The sequence below is a fragment of the Crotalus tigris genome, unplaced genomic scaffold (genome assembly GCF_016545835.1).
Source record: "Crotalus tigris isolate CLP2741 ecotype Arizona unplaced genomic scaffold, ASM1654583v1 scf7180000017666.27876245, whole genome shotgun sequence".
NCBI classification, from domain to species: Eukaryota; Metazoa; Chordata; class Lepidosauria; order Squamata; family Viperidae; genus Crotalus; species Crotalus tigris.
In genome coordinates, this window is record NW_024096551.1 from 2043439 (window position 1) to 2063554 (window position 20116).

The following is a 20116-nucleotide window of genomic DNA, read 5'->3' on the forward strand; positions in this document are numbered from 1 at the left end:
AAAACGGCAAACGTTTTTCAGTCTATGCCAATTCCAACTGATGCACATTACACCGAATCATCCAAAGTCTGAATACGCCGTTTAGTATTCGTCCAGGTTTTTGCGGTTAATTCAGCAGGGCTCTTTAGGTGTCATATATCCCCCGAATGCGATGGGAAAATACTATTTCCTTAGCTGCGGGTATGATTGCTTTCTTGCACACTGCATGCTGCCCTTTAACAAATACTTCCTCAAAACAAAAACTCGCCGGAAATCTTGCTTAAATCGCATAAAATAAATCCCGCCCCTTAACGCTTAAAGGAGCTACTAACTCCCTTTTTTTTACAGCGCTTCTCCAGCCGTTTCTGCGGCGCCTTTAAGGACAGCTCGGCTTAATTCCTAGTCACATGACGATACGTAATCAAGAATGGCGACAGGTTTAGTAGCATTTAGCGCATGCGTAGTTTAGCATCCTGGTCTTTCCCGCCAGCTTTTAGAAGATTGGAGTTCTTGGAAAGACTACGAGGAAGGTAGCTGAGTGAAGGCCGGAGAAGGAGGGGAGCGGGAGCAGGGAAGAGGTGTAAGAAAAATAATTGTCTCACACCGCTTCTGCCTTCCTCTCTCCCCTAAATTCCCTGTTTTTCTCCGTCTCCCCGTTTTCTTTACAACAGTTCCTACTGCGGTTTCTCAGGTTGCGGGCGGGAGAATGCAGAATCGTCGCCCACGTCTGAGACTAGGGATAATTTTTTCTGTACTAAGTCAAATCGCGATCTATCTTGGATATTAAAGCGTTTGAGGCGACTTTATTGGATCCGGAGCCTTCCAAGTGTGTGGAACTATATCTCCCATCGTCACCCCAAACCTTCATAAACTTTCAGCAGGTAATCTGCTAACTGGGAGTGATGGGATGTATGTGTATAGGTCCACACATCTGGAAGGCCCCAAATTAGGGCAGGGATGGCACAGGAAAAAAAAAAACGAGTTGTAGGACTTCTGAAGAGTGAGAAGGAGGATCCTTCTTGCCTGTCTAATCTCATTCATCTTCCTGAGACTTTCCATTTCTGAGATGGTTTCACACCTACAGCAGTGGTAAAATATAAATGTAAAGCCATGCTGCTGCATTATTACATCATCTCTCTTTCCAATATTTTGCATGATAAACAGAAGAAAAGATCCTGTGTGAGCCACACAAAACTCAGAGCAAGTTTTTAAAAATGGTTAAACCTGCAGGAACTAGCCATATGTCAAAATCATCTGCTAGTCAAGGCAGATTTATTTGTTTGTTTATTTCCATTATTTAGCTGGGGAGAGAAAAGGATTGATACAGTGAGTATGGGAAACTTTGGGAACCCTTGAGCTAGATTACAATGATTTGCAACCCCCCCCCCCGATTTTCCATTTCCTTCTGTACTCTAAATGATTTTATACTTAGGGAGCATTAAACACCTATCCATATAAAAAAAGGATGCTACAATCAGCTGCTTTATAATTAGATAGTTCCTTTAAGATTTTATCATATGTATTTGTATGTGCTGTAATTCTTTAGAGAAGATCTAGGATTTTAGATTTCCTGTATAGTTTTATTGGAAAAAAGAAATACAACACAAGAACTAGAAAAAGAATCATTTATTTTCTTCTTTATTAGATTTCTATCTATCCTTAATATAGAAAATTAAGGTCCCATATATATAGTGCTCTCTTGTATTTTCTCCTGCAGCAGCAACTCTGTAGGTTGGTTCGAGAAATTGTTCCAAAGTTTCCCAAGTAATAATTATTTTACAGAAAGTTAATGTCAGTCAAAATGTTTTTAGAGGATAGGATCACTCATCACTGATCAAGATCTGTGATTTTTGTCTGTACAAGTAGTCCTTGACTTATGACTACAATTGAGCCCAAAATTTTTGTTGCTAAATGAGACAGTAGTTAAGTGAATTTTGCTTCACTTTATGACCTTTCTTGCCACAATTGTTAAATGAATACCTGTAGTTAAGTTAGTAACATGATTGTTAAGTGAATCTGGCCTCCCCATTGACTTTGCTTATTAGAAGGCCATAAAAAGTGACACCCCCAGGACACTGCAATCATCATAAATAAGAGTCAGTTGCTAAACATCTGAATTTTGACCATGAGTGTGCTGCAACATTCGTAAGTATGAAAAATAGTCATGTCACTTTTTTCAATGCCGTTGTAACTTCAAACAGTCACTAAATGAAGTCGAGAATTACCTCTTATTTTAACAAATGAAAGGTGTTTTTTTAATATTATAGTTCAACAATTGACCATTATTTGATTCATAAAAATATTGATAGTCAAACCGCCTAAAATGTTCCTTGGATATATTTCTTTACAGATGATTGTTCTATTGATCTGCTTTTTATTTCTTTTTTAAAAAGAACTAATGACTTCTTTCTTTTTTCTTTATTAGTTAAACAATGAAAGGTAGCAAGGAGCCATATTTTGTGAAGTTTATAAAAACTGCAGAAAGTTCAGAATTTTTTTTTCAAGCCCTTGAGGTATGCTTATTTAATGTGTTTAAAACCATCTAGTAAGTTAGTTATAGTCATTAAATGACTAGTTATAGTCATTAAATATATGTTTTTATAGCAGGAATTTCTTAGTGCTGTTTTTCTTCATAAATAACTAGACAGGAAGAATTTTGGTATCTATAGTTATGACTAACTGTCCCACTGATTTCAGTGGGTCTATCCTAAGTGCAAGTGAATTGAATCAAATGAGATTTGTGTATTGAAATATTAAACAGCAATTTTGCATGAATACGTATAAAGAAATCATCTTTAGTTTTAAATATAATTTGTTAAATAAAGTTATATGCCTGAGTGTTCTGGAAGTTTTGGATGCAGTGAAATCTTGTTCTACTCAGCCAATGTTAATGAAAGAAAAGCTTTATATAAAGATGTATAATTCTTTTTCTTCATAAAAACAAACCATAGGACAGTAGCTTGGTATCAGGTAATTATGAATATGGTCAATGTTCACAGCAAGGACTAAAATGCAACCTTACTGAGAAATATCAGTTTCAACTTCCTGCAAATGCCTGCAGCATTTTTGATTAGTATAGGAAAAATATCTCAGTGACATAATGTTTCCTACTGAAAAACTATTTTTTGGGGAATGATTTTTCTACTTCCCTTAACATAAAACAATATTTAAAATTAATTTTACAGTAATAACAACATTAAAGTTTGGTTGGTCTAGTTTGATCTAGTGATTAAGGCATCAGGCAAGAAAGCAAGAGACTACAAGTTCACGTCCACCTTGATCATGAAAGCCAGTTGGATAACCTTGGGCCAATCACTTGTTCTCAGCCCAACTCACCTCTCAGGGTTGTTTTGGGGAAAAGAGGTGCAGGAAGATGTGCTAGATATGTTCAGAGCCTTGAGTCATTTGTAAAAATAATAAAGGCTTGATGGAAATAAAGAAAGTGAAAACTGGCCTTGCTCATGTTTACCATGCTGCACAAATCCAATTTGGCTCATGAGCTGCTAGAAATTGGATAGCAGTGGTTTTGAGAAAATTGCTTTGAAGTAAAGAGAATGCTTTTGCATTGAGTTATTTGCTGCTTGTGTATTTTGCAGTCCATCAAAGAATTTCAGTCAGAAGAATGTCTTCAGATTCTTGATAAGGAAGCTGCACTTAGAATACAAGAGAATGACAAATCCCTTTATATATGTGATCAGTTTAGTGGCATTGTTTTTAATCATCTTCAAAAGGTTTGCATTTTATTTATATTGTTATTTTTTGTCATATCTTGGTAAAGTGATGACACATAATCAGATGAATTACAGTGTATTGAATTTTGTTGCATTCCATTTCTATATTTGGCTATTAAACAATAACCAACAAATGATGATGGGTTAAAATTTTAGTGCCAATTTTTCTTTCTACTATACTTCTTTTTTTATACAAGTTTTATTAATTTTTCAAATGTTTATATCCAAGTACTTAGGAAGCAGCGTGGTGATAGGATAGTCAATAATCCAATAACAAAATCATTCAGGTACATCTCAGGTTACATCAATAAAGGTTCCCTCTCTAATTTCCAACAAATATTATATCATATTCATATTAATAGATTTCTAGCTAAAGTTCAATCAATCAATACATTTGTGAATAACATTTTGGTTATACATATCCAAGTCCTGTTTTTAGGTTTTATTTAATTCCAATTAGCATATTCCAATTTATCCTTTTATAACCACTTTCTACCATACTTCTTGAAGAATGTATATTTAGTTAGAGCAGGGGTGTCAAACTGCCAGTCCGCAGGTTGGATGCGTCACGTGGAAGCCATGCCCACCCCATTGCCGACAATGGCAAAACCAGCTCTATATGTTGCGCGATGTCACGTGACGTTGCAAGTTTGACATGCCTGAGTTAGAGAAAAAAAAATGATTATTTGAATTTATTGATCTTTTGAAAAATTGCCAAGCTATTTGCATGGATATTGTTTCAGATAATAGTACATATTAAGTGGCTGGGAAATTGCTTTGTGAAAAAAGAACTATTAATTTTCTTGCTTTGTCTTTTTCAGCTTGGTTGTAGGATTGTGGGGCCACAGGTGGTTATCTACTGTATGCAAAATCAACGATGTGTGCCAAAGGCTGATCATCCAGTATTTAATATGACAATGGCTGATGTAACAGTATCTTGTACAAGTCTTCCAAAGGAAACAAGGGTAATATTACAAAGAGATTCAGATTCAGAGATGAGGTTTATCTTCTCAATGTTTATAAAGTTATGTTTGACTTCTAGCCATGTTAATTATCAGTTAATTGTAGAATAGGCATAAAATTCAAAATAAAAGGGATCAGATTTCTTTATTATTTTATTAAAACACCAGCAGATGTTTAATAACTTCAAAAATTCTTCAATCCTACTTTTACACATAAGTTGTTTTAGAAATAAATTGCCTTAATATATTTAAGGTATAACATGATTGGCTAATAGCATTTATCCTTGCTTTGGCAAGAGAGCAAGGTCATTTTTAAGTGTCATTTCAAATATTTGAAGATTTTTTTTCTTCTCAGCCCCAAGTTATTTATTCTCAGTAAGTTCTTTTACTATTTATATAATGTTCCAAAGTTTATAACCTTTCTCCTGAATCTTCTCAAATTTATCAGTATAAATGAGCAATAGAACACTCCATTGGTTTAGTTATACTTCCATGAAAATTATTGAAATGTGGCATTGTTTATATTGAAGATAACTAGCAGCTCTATTTGACTTGTACTTTTATCTACTAGTGTTTTTTTCCCATAGGAAGAAGTCCATGAAAATGTACAGTTGATGGGTGGCCGTGTATACAGAGATCTTAATGTATTAGTAACTCATCTTATAGCTGGAGAAGTTGGAAGCAAAAAATATTTAGTTGCTGCTAATCTTAAAAAACCCATTTTGCTCCCCACTTGGATAAAAACATTGTGGGATAAATCACAGCGCAGGTAAGATAATTGTGTATCCATTTGGACTACCTGAACAATTCTGACCTGCAATATTTTTTAATAAAGAATTAACATTCTTGTTACAAAAGGAGTATGCTTTAATGAGAAATTTTACAAAGAAACAAACCCTGTTGATGGGGAAAATATAAAAATGTAAGAATGATGTCCTTAACATCTAAATTTATACAACCAAATATGTATTCAGTTACTTACACAGAACTCTTATTGTCCTGGGTAAAAATTTAATCAAATTTTGAATAAACCTATTAGAATAATCGGGTCTTAAGTCAGACGAAAGATATGCTTGAGTGCAAGCTCCAGTGTCACTCCAAAAGTTCCCAACAAATTCATATTTTTAATGAGACAGGAAGGATACTTATAAATGTATGGAATAATCTTAGTAACTGTAATGTAGGGTTTTTTTTTTTCTGTGTCCCCTTCAGGCAGCTTTGTCCAGCCAGTTGCTAGTAGTTAAGTTCTTGCAATTTTTTTGGCATCACTTTTGGAAATGGTTTGTTCGTGCCTTCTCCCTAGGGATGAGAGAAAATGACTGGCCCAAAGTCACTCAGGTGTTTTTATGCCTAAGGCAGGACTAAATTCAAGAGTCTTCCATTTTGTAATTTGATGCCTTAACCACTGCATCAAACTGGCTGTCAATTTAATTTATGTACATATAAATTAAATCAAGTTTAGTCCTGGTTCTAGTCTTACATAATTTTTGGACTCTGGCTCCAAAAAGCCACATTAGTTAAAATCAGAGTAGCACACCTCTGAAATAGATGCATTAACATCATTGTCTGTATTCAAATAAGTCTGCATTCATCACTGTTTTTGCAAAGAAAAATCAAGAGACATCATTATTCTTGTTTTCAAAAGGATCATTAGATACACAGATATAAATATGGGAGACTTTCTGTGTCCTCCATTTCTTGGTTGTACAATCTGCGTAACTGGTTTAAGCAGCATGGATAGACAAGAAGTCCAACGTCTTACCACTGAGAATGGTGGTCAATATACAGGGCAACTGAAGATGAATGAATGTACACATCTTATTGTTCAAGAACCAAAAGGTAAACAAGAAATCTTTGACATATATTTCTGGTTAGGGTTGAGTTCAAGAGGTTTGTAACGTAGAATGTATCCTCATATTACTTTCTACTGGATTTGCTACAAACAAATTGTATTAGTGATATTTTTGTGTAATACTTCAACTGACAATGGGCAGTTTTTTATGGCAATGAAAATAAAAATGTTTTAAACTTAATTTAGAGTTCTTCAAATACTGCCTTTATGTTAAGGTTGCATTTCTGAATTTCATATGACTTTCTGCCACTTTCCCCAGCATTTATTAACGGGATTTTGATATTCAGGAAAATAGAAGAAGTCTATAACATAATTAGATTCATTTAAAAATATATTTCATATGTTCTATTAAATCCCTCCAAATCATGCAACAGAATTTGGAAGCATAATACATAAACACAAGGTTAAAAACAATAATAAAAGCAATGACAAAATACTTAACCAGAAGGCTTCATGCATGGAACAATCAAGTAGAATGCTAAATACAATTATAGACCAATATAAAGGGGTAAATTTTTACAAACTGCTTGAAAGCTGTAATGAACAGATGTGGCACATTCCCTGTGTAAGTGACAGACTATATCTAACAAAGTCCTATTCTTTATGTATGCCTACTTGTATTATAGGTAGGACATAAGAAAGGCTGGTCACTGACTAATAAATATTTGATTACTTGTAAAGAAGGCTTGAAAGTATTAACATGGAAAAGATATTTTGGATGACTCAAGCTAAAAGTGCTCAGAATTTAAAAGATGATGCCAGCATTTTAAATCAAACCTGAAAATACATCAATCGCCAGTATATCTGATTACAGTTCTCCAGAATAGAGTGACTATTTTCCATATAGGCTTAAATTTCTGAATTTTCTTTAAAGGAAAACTTTAAAGGATGAATACATTGTAGTTAATTTAGTTTGGATAATAAGATAAGTTTGTCCTCTTGAGATAAAGCTGCACATTAGGCTACTGAAAAAAGTAGTTATTGACATTTTTTCTCCAGAGTTTTTTTATAGTTCAGGTCTTCTGTACAAGAACAATGGCAATTTTGAACAGCAGCCTGTTAAATTGAAATGACAGGCTTTGGTGCCTGCATTTTCACATTTATTTAGCAAATTACGTTGATCTGAAAATTAACACTGGAACCTAAAAAAATCAAAACTGTCTGACCTTCCATCCAGACCTTACGTTTGGCAAATAAAAGGAGTCTTTTCATCTGCAACTTAAAAATCTATTTTGAATGGTTGGAAACTTTCCTTAAGGAGAGGAAGGAAGGGAGCAAAATTTATAAATATAACTATAAGATTCCCCTTTATGTTGCTGGGAGTGTTCAGAGAGCAAATTCACACAGGTGATTTTCCTATCAGTGGGAGTAATTTGTGGATCCAATCCTATTTTTTTTCTATTTACTGAATCAAATTCACGCAAGGTGATTTTGTGGATATGTTTCAATTTTTGTGTTTAAGTGGATAAAATGTAAAACCAAACAGAAAATAATGTTGAGCCTCATTGGTTTTTACTTCATGATATTTTATTAATGAGCAGGTAGGGCTTAGTAGAGAGGCATTCTGTACTAGCAATATATAGCATTATTCAGCCACTGATGTTGCAGTATAAGGCCTCTTTTTGTTAGTAATATATTGCCATTGTGATGATCTAATTATATTTAATTGCATGTGCAAAAAGGCTCAGACCCAGCTATAGTGTTCCAGTGCCAATATATACCTAAGGAATCATTTATAAAAGGAAAATGTAAGCACTTTATATTTCATTGTAGTCCAAAAAATAGGTTTGTGGGTACAGTTTCTTTAAGTTGATTTTAAAATATAAATAGAATAGGATCTCTAGCATTTTAGCTAATAAGTATAGTTGGAAGTTTTAGAGGAAGGAGTCTTTCTTTATTCCAAACTGCCTGCCATAGTGTTGTACTGTAGTTAGTTACAGAACAAAGAACCAGTTGGGACAAAGAGATTTGGTGCATTTATTTAAGAAAATGTCTAGAAAAGCTTGTTCCGTATATTTCATATGCTCATGCAGTTTACATGCTTCAGAAGAAATGTAACATGTATTATTTATTATTATTTTGTCTCTTCTTGGGAAAGGCCAGAAATATGAATGTGCAAAAAGGTGGAATGTTCATTGTATATCCATGCAGTGGTTTTTTGACAGCATTGAAAAGGGATTTTGCCAGGATGAATCAATGTATTTGATAGTTCCTAGCACAAAGCAAGATAATGCACCAAGCACTTCAACTCCTACAAATCAAGCTAGCCAGCCAGACAGTAAGTAATACATAAAGGGACAGATTTCCTATATGATCTAGATTGTATAATTATTAATTGACGTAAGATTCCAGCATTTTTTTGTTTTTAGGAAAATACTAGCCCATAAATATTTGGAAGGTCTGGATTCTATTATGGCTGTTTACTTTGGGATGCTATGTTCAGATTATTTTTGTTACATTTTTAAGTAGAAGAAATGAGTCTTCTAACCAAGTACAGGAAATCTTTGATATATAACCATTCATTTAGCAACCATTCAAAGTTACAATGTATTCCCACAGTCATGTGATCAAATTTTAGGTGCGTGGCATGTATTTGTGACAGTTGTGTCATGGGATCATGTGATCACCTTTCTGACTTTCTGACAAGCAAAGTCAGCAGCAAAGCCAGATTTGCTTAACTGTGTTATTAACAGCTGCAAGTGATCCACTTAACAACCATGGTAAACAGGATCATGAAATTGGCCTCACTTAAAAACTGCCTTAGTTAACAACAGAAATTGTGGTCCTAATTGTGGTCATAAGTTAACTACCTGTATTGTACCTGAACTCATCTTTTTAGCCACTCCCTTATCAAAATATTCTGTCCACTTTTCATCTCCCAAACTGCAATTTTCTGTGGCTACTGAGCATGTTCAGTCCTCCTTGATGAGTGTTGAGTACTTGCAAAAAGTATAAGGTATGATAGTTTTACTATAAAAATAATTATAAAAATATAATTATATACTGATATCAGCATATAATAATTCATATAATAAGCTGAACCATGGTAAGACCAAATAGCTTTGGATACGTGGTGTTTTAGGATTCTGGACTTTAACATCTTTAGTTCTGGATGGGACTGTACTGCCCCAGACAGACCTGGTCCACAAATTTGGGGATTTTCCTGTTCAAAGAGCAGATTGCAGTCATGGCTAGAAGAGTCTTTGCACAACTTTGTGTTGTGTGCCAGTTATGTTCTTTCCTGATTTGGGAGTCCCTATACTCAGTTACTGAAGCCCTGATCATCTTATACTTGGACTATTGAAGCTTGCTCTACATGGAGTTATCCTTGAAAAGTATTTGGAATCTATAGCTGGCATAGAGTAAGGCTGTATGGACAGTTCTTGAAGCCCCTAGGGTGGGCCGTGTTATACTGCTGTTATGCAAGCTGCACTGGTTGCCAGTTTGCTTCTGGATCCAATTCAAGGAGTTGGTTCTTATCTTTAAAGTGCTTTCTGGCCTGGGTCCACTTACCTGAGGAACCATCTCACCCCAATGGGATTGTGTTGCCCTACTCATGCCAGCAGAAGGAACAATCTGTGGACCCTGTTGGTCAAGGAATTCGGTTGGCAGGGTCTAGATTTAGAAGAACCTTTTCTGCCATGATTTCTACCTTTGGATCATTGTGCCAAAGTGAGATCTGCATTCTTGGCCTTTTAAAAGGACCTGAAGACCCAAGTCTGCCAATGGACCTGAGGTCCCAATGGGGGTATATCATTCTGGATATGGCTAATGGGCTAAAATAAGACTCCACTTCCTCCCCATGTGCATCTTGCTCCCTTCCCATCTTTATTAATTTTAAGTTAATTTATTGTTTCTATTTATTGTTTTAATGTTTCATATAGTTGCTTTTATTGATTATAAGCCACTAAAGTTACCTCTAAGTGATACGGGCGGCAAACAAACAAATAAATAAATAAGTCTGTGCATGATCTTTAAGAATGAGGTGCATCATGTGGAAATGCATTTGAAAATCTCTTCAAATCAATAAAACAACATTTACTGTACCCATATGAGCCCCCAAAGAGATAAAATTGTTTTATTGATTTGAAAAGAGGTGTTTTAGACAGAGTCTACAACAACTTTCAGCGGCCAATTTGCCACAGCCACTCGCCATGGAACAACTCACCATGGCCAACTTGCCGTAGGACAACACGCCATGGGACAAGAATTACACTAATATTGAAAAAATAGTGAACTAGAATCATTAAAGAAAGGATGCCAAAGAAGGGACAAAATGTAATGTCAAGTGACAAAAATTAAAATATTTTTAAAATTATTTTAAATGATTAAATTGAATAATTGAATTGTCCTGCAGCGAGTTATCCTGTAGTGAGTTGGCCATGGTGAATTGTCCTGCGGTCAGTTGGCTGTGATGAGTTGGCCATGGTGAATTGGCCGTGTTGAGTTGACCATGTCAATTTGGTTGTGAGTTGACTGCAGCCAGTTGTCCTATTCCATTTTAGACATATTCCTATAAATTGCAAAGTGTATCTTTCAAAAGATTTGAAGAACTCTAGTAAATAGCAAGATGAGTTACTTGACTCTGTAGTTATGATTGAACTACATTTATCGGTATCTTTTTTCCTTTGGTTTTATTTTTATTTTATTTACTTTTTATTTATCAAATTTCTATATCATCCATCTCACCTTTGTGACTCCGGGCGATTATATTGGTTGCGGTTGCTGCAAATTGAAGTTCAGCTAACATTTGCAGAGTTACAAGCTATTTACATCAAAATATAAAATAGTATCACTACTTTGGCCACAATTCTATCAAAACTAATGGGGGGAAAAAGTTTTTATTGAAGATAAGTTAAATGACTAATATCTTTTCAGTGAAGGAAATTACTTGTAGAACTATGAAAAAGCATGTCTTACAAAATATATTTATGACAATATATGAAATCATTACAGTGAAATTCTATGCATGACATTCTATCTCTTCATGAGGGCTAATGTAATATAAGAGTTGTTGGATTAAACCTGGGGAGGCCATGGAAACTATAAGGTGCCTTTGGATCAGTTTCTTTCCCAGGCAAACTATTAAGGATTGTTGTTAAGGAATTAAATAAAAATAGGTTTAATATAAGCTATCTTGAATAAAGTAAATCCATAATTTTTCCTCTTTCAGTGTCTTGCTATTTCCTTTCTGAATATTTCCTAAAAATAATATTCATAAACTGAAATAATGTGTCTTGAATAATGAATAAGCCATTACTTTGTAAGCATTAGAAAATACCAAGCCTTCTTTGCATGCATTGATAGTAAACTATGTTGTACTTAGCATAACAGAAGGAATAAATCAATGGAAAATGAAAATTACCTAATGTCCAGTATGATTTTTACTTTTGCTTGATCTTCTATGAAATGAGAAAGTTTTAGTTGATATATTGATGCAATTTTTCATAATCATTCATAAATAACTTCTTCATCTAAATTTTTTTTAAAGGTCGAACACTTTCTGATGTTAGTCATATTTCAAATATCAACCTAAATGACATTAATGAGACATCATGTAGTTCTGTTTTGAATAGCAGACTGGATCCTCCACCTGATGACCTGAACAACTTGAATATTAGTTCTTTGCAAGCACATGAGGATTTACTGGATGGATGCCGAGTATGTTTAATAGTGCATGTTCAGTTGTAAAATTACCCAGATAATTCTATAGATCTTTAGAATTTGTGGAATTATATTGTTCATGAATGTAACTAAGCAGAATCTGATGTTTCATCTCTGAATAATGGGTTAAAAGCAGTTGTCCATTATTATTGCACCTCTGACTGAAAAAAAGGCAAAAGCCATTAATTACAAACTGTGTTAAATTATTTACATTTCCCATGTAAATAACATATTTTATTGTAATATCTTATTGATAATATAGCAGATTAAAAAGGATCAATAGTAGGAACATACTGAAGAAATGCTGAATACTGTGTTGTGCTAGTATCAGAATAATATTTAGTAAATAGTAATGAACTTTGACAGCCAGTGTAGTATAGTGGTTATAGAATCAGGATAGAAATGGGAAACTGAGTTGTATTCTCCCCTGCATTACCTTGAGCCAGTCACTTTCTCTCAGCCATAGGAAGGAGACAGTGACAAATCACTTTTGAAAAACATATGATTGAATGAAAGAAAGAAAAAACTATACTATGAACAATACCAAAATGCTATAGATAAAACTTGAATGATGCTGCAACCGAAAGGACCTGGAGTCAGTGCTCTCTGAGTTTGGTTGTTTGCTTGCAGACGCTTCATTACCTTACTGGGTAACATCCAGTGTTAGTAAGTGTGAGGTTTGCTCCCCATTTGTTTATTATTTGATAAATTTATAGGGCCACCTAACTCATACATGGTAATTATGTGTAATAGCTTACCCTGCCAGTGTTGCGAGTTTCTGAATTAGGGTATTGTTCAAATCTTGATTTCAGGTAATTAATGAGTTTTTCTCATGTCTTCAGACTGCTAGTTGGTGTTCATGGATGCATTCTGCTAGTCTTATGCCTGTTCTATTTAATGGCTATTACAATCCTTATATTCTATGTTATACATGACTCCTATTTTTTTTATTTTTTGGTTCTTGGGTTAGTTTTGTTCTTTTGGTTTGCTTAAGTTGATTCGGAGAGCTTTAATTGGTTTATGTTCTAAGGCAGTGGTTCTCAACCTTTTTAATGCCGCGACCCCCAACCGGTCGTAAGTCGAGGACTACCCAACTGGTTGTAAGTCGAGGACTTTCCCTGCCCGGGAGAGCCGCACAGGCATAGTGCCGCCTCCTGTGCCGGCCGAGGCGTAGCTGGCAAGCGGCAGAGATGGCGCAGGGCGACCACTGGCTGGGCCACCAGCTGGCCCAGCCCAAGGGAGGTAAGGCACTCGCCGGGCCCCACGCGCACCAGCAACCCTCCCTGTGCCTGCCAGCCTCCCACCTCCCACCCCTGGCCCTCTTTTACTTACATTTTTAGTAGTTGCTCAGCAGGGAGGGGTGGAAACTTGCAGACAGCTCGCCTTCGCTGCAGACAATTTGCAGTACCGTTTGCAGAATGGGACTTTCGGCGGGCTCAGCAGGGCAGAGACAGCCTGGACAATTCCTATTGGTTTTTGAAAGCCAATAGAATTAGACTTTATTCAAGAGTGTCTATTCTATTGGCTTTCAAAAGCCAATAGAATAAAAGGGAGTAGCACAGCTAAGGAAAAGGGGGAAAAAATGGCGGACTGCGTTGTTTGGCGACCCCCGTGAAATGGTCATTCGACCCCAAATGGGGTCCCGACTCACAGGTTGAGAACCACTGTTCTAAGGTGATGCTGTGTGGTTGTAATAGTCTGTTGGTTGTTTCTGAGATGTTTTTGATATATGGTAGTGTTATCCTTTATATAATAGATTTTGTTGATTTTCAAAAGTAAAACTTAAAATACAAAATTACACCAAAAAGGGGGGACAACATAAGATATTTAAAAATAATACACACAAAAACCAAAAATAACAGAAAAAAGTTACTTCCAACCCTCTTCAGTATGGATTCTTATGATAAAGTACTTTTTTTGTTTCAATTTAACAAAAAACAAAAATTTAAATATGAAAGATACATCCCAAACAATCAAACAATAAGATCAATATATAATATCATAATTTTTAATTCTAAATAAAACATATAATCCATAAATGCATCATAAGAATAATCCCACACATATTTCTTAAATCAAATGTTTATAATACAATATCTTTGACTTTAAATTTCAATAAATAGATAAGAACATAAAGTGTATACCTATTAAACTTCAACAATATCCACTATTTCTATAACCATAACTAATCTAGTCATCAAATCTCAAAATCTGAACCCATTTTTTTCTTTATCAAGTAAAAAGTTCAAAAGTGGTCATGTAGAAAGAATATTTTATCTCTGATCAAAGCAGTGGATATAACTGTCATTTCTCTTCTGTAAAAGGCTTTCTGTGATAACCATAGAGGAACTATCAGAAACGTTCTTACTTTTTATCTGTTCCAAACTCTCAGGATGGTAAGACTAAAAAAGTGATTCTTAAAATCTATATTAACCTTAACTTTCTCATGCCATAAGCAGCCATGCCAGGTTATCTTTTCCATAGCTTGTATTGGATGTGCTACGGTGTGTAGAATGATCAGGCCCTCTAAAAAGTTGCATGGGAAGATGTTTTATAGGTGGTCTATTTCCTTTTTCTGATGTCTAGGTTGTTGCAATGTGTTATATTTATCAGAATAATGTTCTTGTGAGGTTATGTTGTTATTTTGGTAATGGAGCACTTGCTTACTGTGCGTTTTTTGATAGACTTGTGTTTCTGTTTTGCTGTTTCTGCTGTTTGATGAAAAGGATATTCAAAAATGATAATGGGATATTGTTTTCGTGTTTCCTTGTGAATATTCTTTAAATAGGTTTATTTTTTTATGTTACATCTCTAGTGTTTCTTTTTTTATTATGTTACATACTTCTAGTTTTATGTGTGTGACTACTATAGTTTTTAGATGCTGTGTTATGGTTTCTGCTATGCATCCTCATGGGTATTCCTCTGATTTGTTGGTGTATTTGGTCATCAAATTGAAAGTAGGCAGTGACGAGGAGATTGATAGCATTCATGATTCTGGTATTTCGGTCGTAGTGAATTTGGCTACGTGGGTGTGTTATGCAGTACTGCTATCATGACTCTCTGGTTAGTTCTGAATCCGTGACATTGAATGAAACCATAATTTAATTTTTCTTTTATCCTATATTATCTAGAGGCAGTGTAATGGGGAGTTGATAGAATATCCAATTCCTTCTGTGCAATGCCCAAATTCTTTTGTAAGTTCTTTGGCTACGCTGTATGTCGGGGTCTTTGGGAATGATACAGTTAGACAAAGAAATATGTCAGGCTTCTATTTTTGGGTGTCCATAGAAGCTCGGGAAGATGAATCCACTAATTTCATCCACCACTTGGTTGACCTTTCTTGATTATAGTGTTCCTGGACTTTTGAGGGGATGTCCAGTTTTTGTAATGGATTGTGTTTACTGGGATGAAAGTTTTTTTGTCCTCTAGTAATTCTCTGGCTTTTGTGTAAATTATGTTCTGTCTGGGATAGCCATGGTTTGACCTTTGCAAGCAAACAACCAAGGACTCCATAGTTCATCCCTGAGTTACTCTTTTCTATTGAATATGGAGTATCTAATCTGTCTTAAATTAGTGTTCTTATTTTACTTCAAATATTTTTCTGCTTTTCTTTTAGATTTATCTTTGTGGCTTTAGTGCCAGAAAATTAGATAAAATGAAAAAGCTGATTAACTCTGGTGGTGCTGTTCGTTTTAATCAACTAAATGAAGATGTGACACATGTTATTGTGGGAGATTGTGATGATGAATTAAAACAATTTTTGAAGAAGACAGAACGGAGGTATTGGTAACTAGTTTTACATTTTACTGCCATTTTTTAAAATTAAAATATTGGTAAATATTTTTATCATTTTCTCAAAAGTAGTAATTATATTTATTAATTTAAAAAAACCTGTTCTTCAATGAAATATTTAAAACCAGGGTTATGCGGATTGTGGAATATTTGAATCTTCATTTTGTGTCTTTAAAGCAATTCAGTATATATGAATTAGACTGCCACATTGATTCAGTTGAACTCAAAATGAATTTGATTTGAGAAAAATGGTGAATTGTTTCAGAGGTAATCAATTCATTTTCCCAATACAATGTGAAAAATCAATTTTGAGATTTGATCAAATTGCTGTCAGAGCTCTGAATCAAACATTTGTTCAACTTTATTAAAAAATATATAGAAAAATGATTTGAAAAAATTAAAAGAATTAAAGGATTGATTCTCCACAACTGTGATCTCCAGAGCTGTAAGCATTTGATAATTTCTGTACAAACGTTAAGTACAGAAATATAGATTATGATTATAATGTCGTGATACAAATATTTTCCCTGGGAAAATTACTGCCTTAAATGCACACAGTTAATAATGCAAAAAAAAATTATTTAGACACAACTTGTGTCGTGTGTTCTTACGATGTTTAGAAACTTTGCTTTGGTTTCATAGGAGTTATAGAACCCTTTTCCTACATGGTATAATTCATATTTTTTTTCAATAACAGGCCACATGCTGTGACAGTACAATGGCTTTTGGAATGCTTTAGAAAAGGTTATTTAATACCTGAAGAGCAATATGCCCCTGCAAGTTATCAACAAGTGAATATTCCATCTTCTGAACCACCTTTCATCTCCCCAAAAAATAATATGTTGAAGAAAGAACATGTGAATACTGTGGCAGCTGCAGATACCGATGAAGATTTGCTATCTCAGTATGTTACTCATGATTCCAAAGTAGGTAAGGTACTAGTCCATGAAAAGCAGGGAGATGGATAGGGAAGCAGGCATGCAGACAGACAGACAGAATAAATAGATAATCTTTTTTATGTTCATTAACCATCAAATATACTCCACCATTGTCTGTTCTCTTTGATTTCTTCTTAGGTACATATGCATGATCGTTATACTTACACTTACACTTAGTAGTTCATAGTCTATGTACAACTGCCCTAATTGTCCTAATAACTCATGTTATTAGTTTTTTCTTATATGGAACTTTTTCCTTACTACCTACTAGGTTTTGTTTCTTCCATTCCCATCTCTTATTACAGAGCTCCTACATTTCTAAAAATTAAATGATGTATTCAAACCAATTGATTTGTCAATTCCCAGAGGTAATAGATTTCTTACATAGATGAATGTTTAACCATCTGTCCATATACAAAATGTGCCATAAATTCTTCCAGAATACTTCACTAATTTACTAGAAAAAGAAAATTAACATTTTATTTATCTTCTAGCTCATTTTGATGACCACAGTATTGATCACACTGTATTTCAAGATGGAAAAGAGGTCACTGTTAGTTCTTTAGCAAAGTCTTCTTCAGTTATTGAAGGAGCCTTATTCAGTGGAAGGAAGTTTCTCATTCTTGGTTTTGGCAAAGAAGATGAATCTTGCATAAGAGCTCTGATTGAAGAGAATGCTGGGAAGGTTCTGTTCCAGGAAAATAAAGTAATTGCTGATTATGCTGTGGTTCCTCTTCTGGGAAACAAGGTCACATCAACTGTAGGAGATGTGGTTACAAACACATGGCTGGTAAGAATAAGATGAAAAATAATGTTTCAAACGTATATTAAGCAAATAAAAAAACAATAGGCAATGGAAGTATTGTTGATATTTTAAAATTACTTTTGAAGAATAATATACCTCCAAATTATATATAGGTTAAATTAGGATTTGTATCCAATTATGGTCTGATTTTATTCTTTCTACCTTAATCATTGAGGTTCTATAGCAAAAAATAATACATTAAGCCCCAAATACCAATAGAACACTGTTAATAAATTATTGGGTATTTGAATAAAATAGCTACCACAATTTTATCAGTTCTAATGCCTCGGTTTGTGTCAGTCATTAGAACTAAAATTAACTTTAGAGAGCCACTTTGATGTAGTAGTTAGGAGGTACAGGGTATAACAGTTGTGGCGAACCTATGGCACACATGCCAGAGGTGGCACTCAGAGCCCTCTCTGGGCATGCACACCATTCCCTGGAGATGGCAACTGTCCCTCTTCAACCAGCCACCCGCTAACTCGCCGAGGTCCCACATGGCTGGATGCATCCCAGCACCATGCGCTTGCTGGCCTCTGTGTGCAGGAGCCGATGGTGTCAGGCAGCCGCTGCCCTGGCCCCTGCCTCACCTTGCCTTGTGACAATGGCACCCCCACCCTGCCTCGCCTCACCCCGCAGACGAGCCTCCTACACACCGCCCCACCTGCCGGAGACCTCTGGATCTCCACCAACCCTGCCCAGCCCCCACAGGCGTCCCTCCCCACGAGCAACATTGAGGTGATCATGCCCACCTTAGCCACACCCATCCAATCTGCTATGACCACTACAGCTACACCCATCTAGTGGGCCACGTCCACCTGGCACCCAGCGATAAATAAATGGGTTTTGGGTTTTAGTTTGGGCACTTGGTCTCTAAAAGGTTTGCCATCAATGGGGTAGAATCTAGGAGACTAAATTCTACTTTCACTTGGTAACTTTGGGCCAGTCATTCTCTCTTAGCCCTGGAAGCAAGCAATGGCAATTTACTTTTGAAAATGTTGCCAAGACAACTGCAGGGACTTGTTTAGAGAGTTACCACGAATCAGCGCTGATTTGAAGACACAAAATTTAATATAATGCTAAATTTAATTCATAAAATATTTGCAGTATCATTTGTATTTAAAAATAAGAGTTTAAGAAAGCATTGTTGTGTGCCATTTGTATGCCATTTGATCCTTTATTGTGTCAGATTCTTGTATTACTATAGTTGAAAGCTTTTCTAAGTTGTTTAATGTCTTCTTGTGTCATTATCTAAGGTGATGTGTATAGAACAACAGACCCTGATAGATCCTCAATCAAGTCCACTTTTCATCCCAGTGCCAATGAAGGAAGGAGCCATCCCATTACAGCATTGTGTGTTGTCTTTCAGTCAGTTTAGTGGAGCAGAGAGAGAGTTTTTAATATATTTGGCAAGTCAGCTTGGGGCAAGGTCTGTACACCATTACTTTTTAAAATATTCTGGCACCCTATAATAAACCTCTGTCATAGTAAAAGAAAAAGAAGAAAATGTATATGCTTTTTCAGAAAGGCTAGTAATATATATTACTATCAAACTATTAAAAAAGATTGTTCATGGTCTTGTATTTATTTTTGCAAAACTTAGTTAAGGTCTTTTTCAGAAGATAAAACATTCTTTGCTAGTTTTTTCTTTTTTAAGAATAATATTAATGGAAAAAAGCATTTTTAAATATCTTTTTAGAGTTCAGGAATTCTTTGTGAGAAGAGCCAACCCAAAGAAAGGAATGCTGGTCAGCACTCATTTGGTGCTAAAAGAGCCAGATGGTTCTAAATATGAAGCAGCAAAGAAGTGGAATCTTCCTGCCATTACTATGGCTTGGCTATTGGAGTCCGCTAGGATGGGGAAAAAGGCTGCTGAAAGCAAATTCCTGATTGAGAATATAGGCAACAAAGGTTAGTTGGAATGGAGCTACATCTGTGTGTGTGCTGAGTAGTGCATATCTGTGTAAACAATAGAAGCATTCATATATTCCTTCAGACACCCCATCCATAAGCATTACATTTTAAAGAAAAATAACATGTAAATATTTTTGATTGCTAGATTGCACTGATGTTGCACTAGGTCAGGATGCTATTAATAATTGGAAGAGTCTTGGAAAAAATGCAGTTGGCCATTCTTTCTCTTTTGATAGAAGTATCAGTTGTATTTTTGGCTCCACACAATAAACATGTATGAGACATCTCCCTGGTGCCACTCTGCACAATTTTCACCAGTGTTCTTTCCTCACTCGTGAAATAAATACAGTGATATACAAGTTTAAATCTGTCACATTGTTCCTAAATGCTCAAAGTCATTCAGTAAGTGTTGCAGTTGAATGACATTTGGCCCTTTAATCCAATGCTTTTTACAATAGGATGCCTTGATTAGTTTACTC

At 35.2% G+C, this 20116-nt stretch overlaps 1 protein-coding gene across 7 annotated transcripts in view; it reads left to right on the forward strand.

Annotated features, from left to right (window-relative positions):
- Nucleotides 1–436: 436 nt before the first annotated feature.
- Nucleotides 437–20116, forward strand: part of TOPBP1 (DNA topoisomerase II binding protein 1) — a 53650-nt gene continuing 33970 nt past the window's right edge. For 4 of the 7 annotated variants that reach the window (XM_039336162.1, XM_039336166.1, XM_039336165.1 and 1 more), the window contains exons 1-13: nt 437–509; nt 2405–2492; nt 3576–3710; nt 4532–4675; nt 5260–5441; nt 6318–6511; nt 8623–8802; nt 12016–12185; nt 15805–15974; nt 16678–16910; nt 17413–17708; nt 18980–19152; nt 19423–19634. In XM_039336162.1, coding sequence (XP_039192096.1) covers nt 2412–2492; nt 3576–3710; nt 4532–4675; nt 5260–5441; nt 6318–6511; nt 8623–8802; nt 12016–12185; nt 15805–15974; nt 16678–16910; nt 17413–17708; nt 18980–19152; nt 19423–19634 — 2170 coding nt within the window. In that variant the 5' untranslated portion in view covers nt 437–509; nt 2405–2411. Of the gene's footprint in view, nt 558–2404; nt 2493–3575; nt 3711–4531; nt 4676–5259; nt 5442–6317; nt 6512–8622; nt 8803–12015; nt 12186–15804; nt 15975–16677; nt 16911–17412; nt 17709–18979; nt 19153–19422; nt 19635–20116 lie in introns of all 7 variants that reach the window. The other 3 variants (XM_039336164.1, XM_039336168.1, XM_039336163.1) reach the window with 2 other exon arrangements.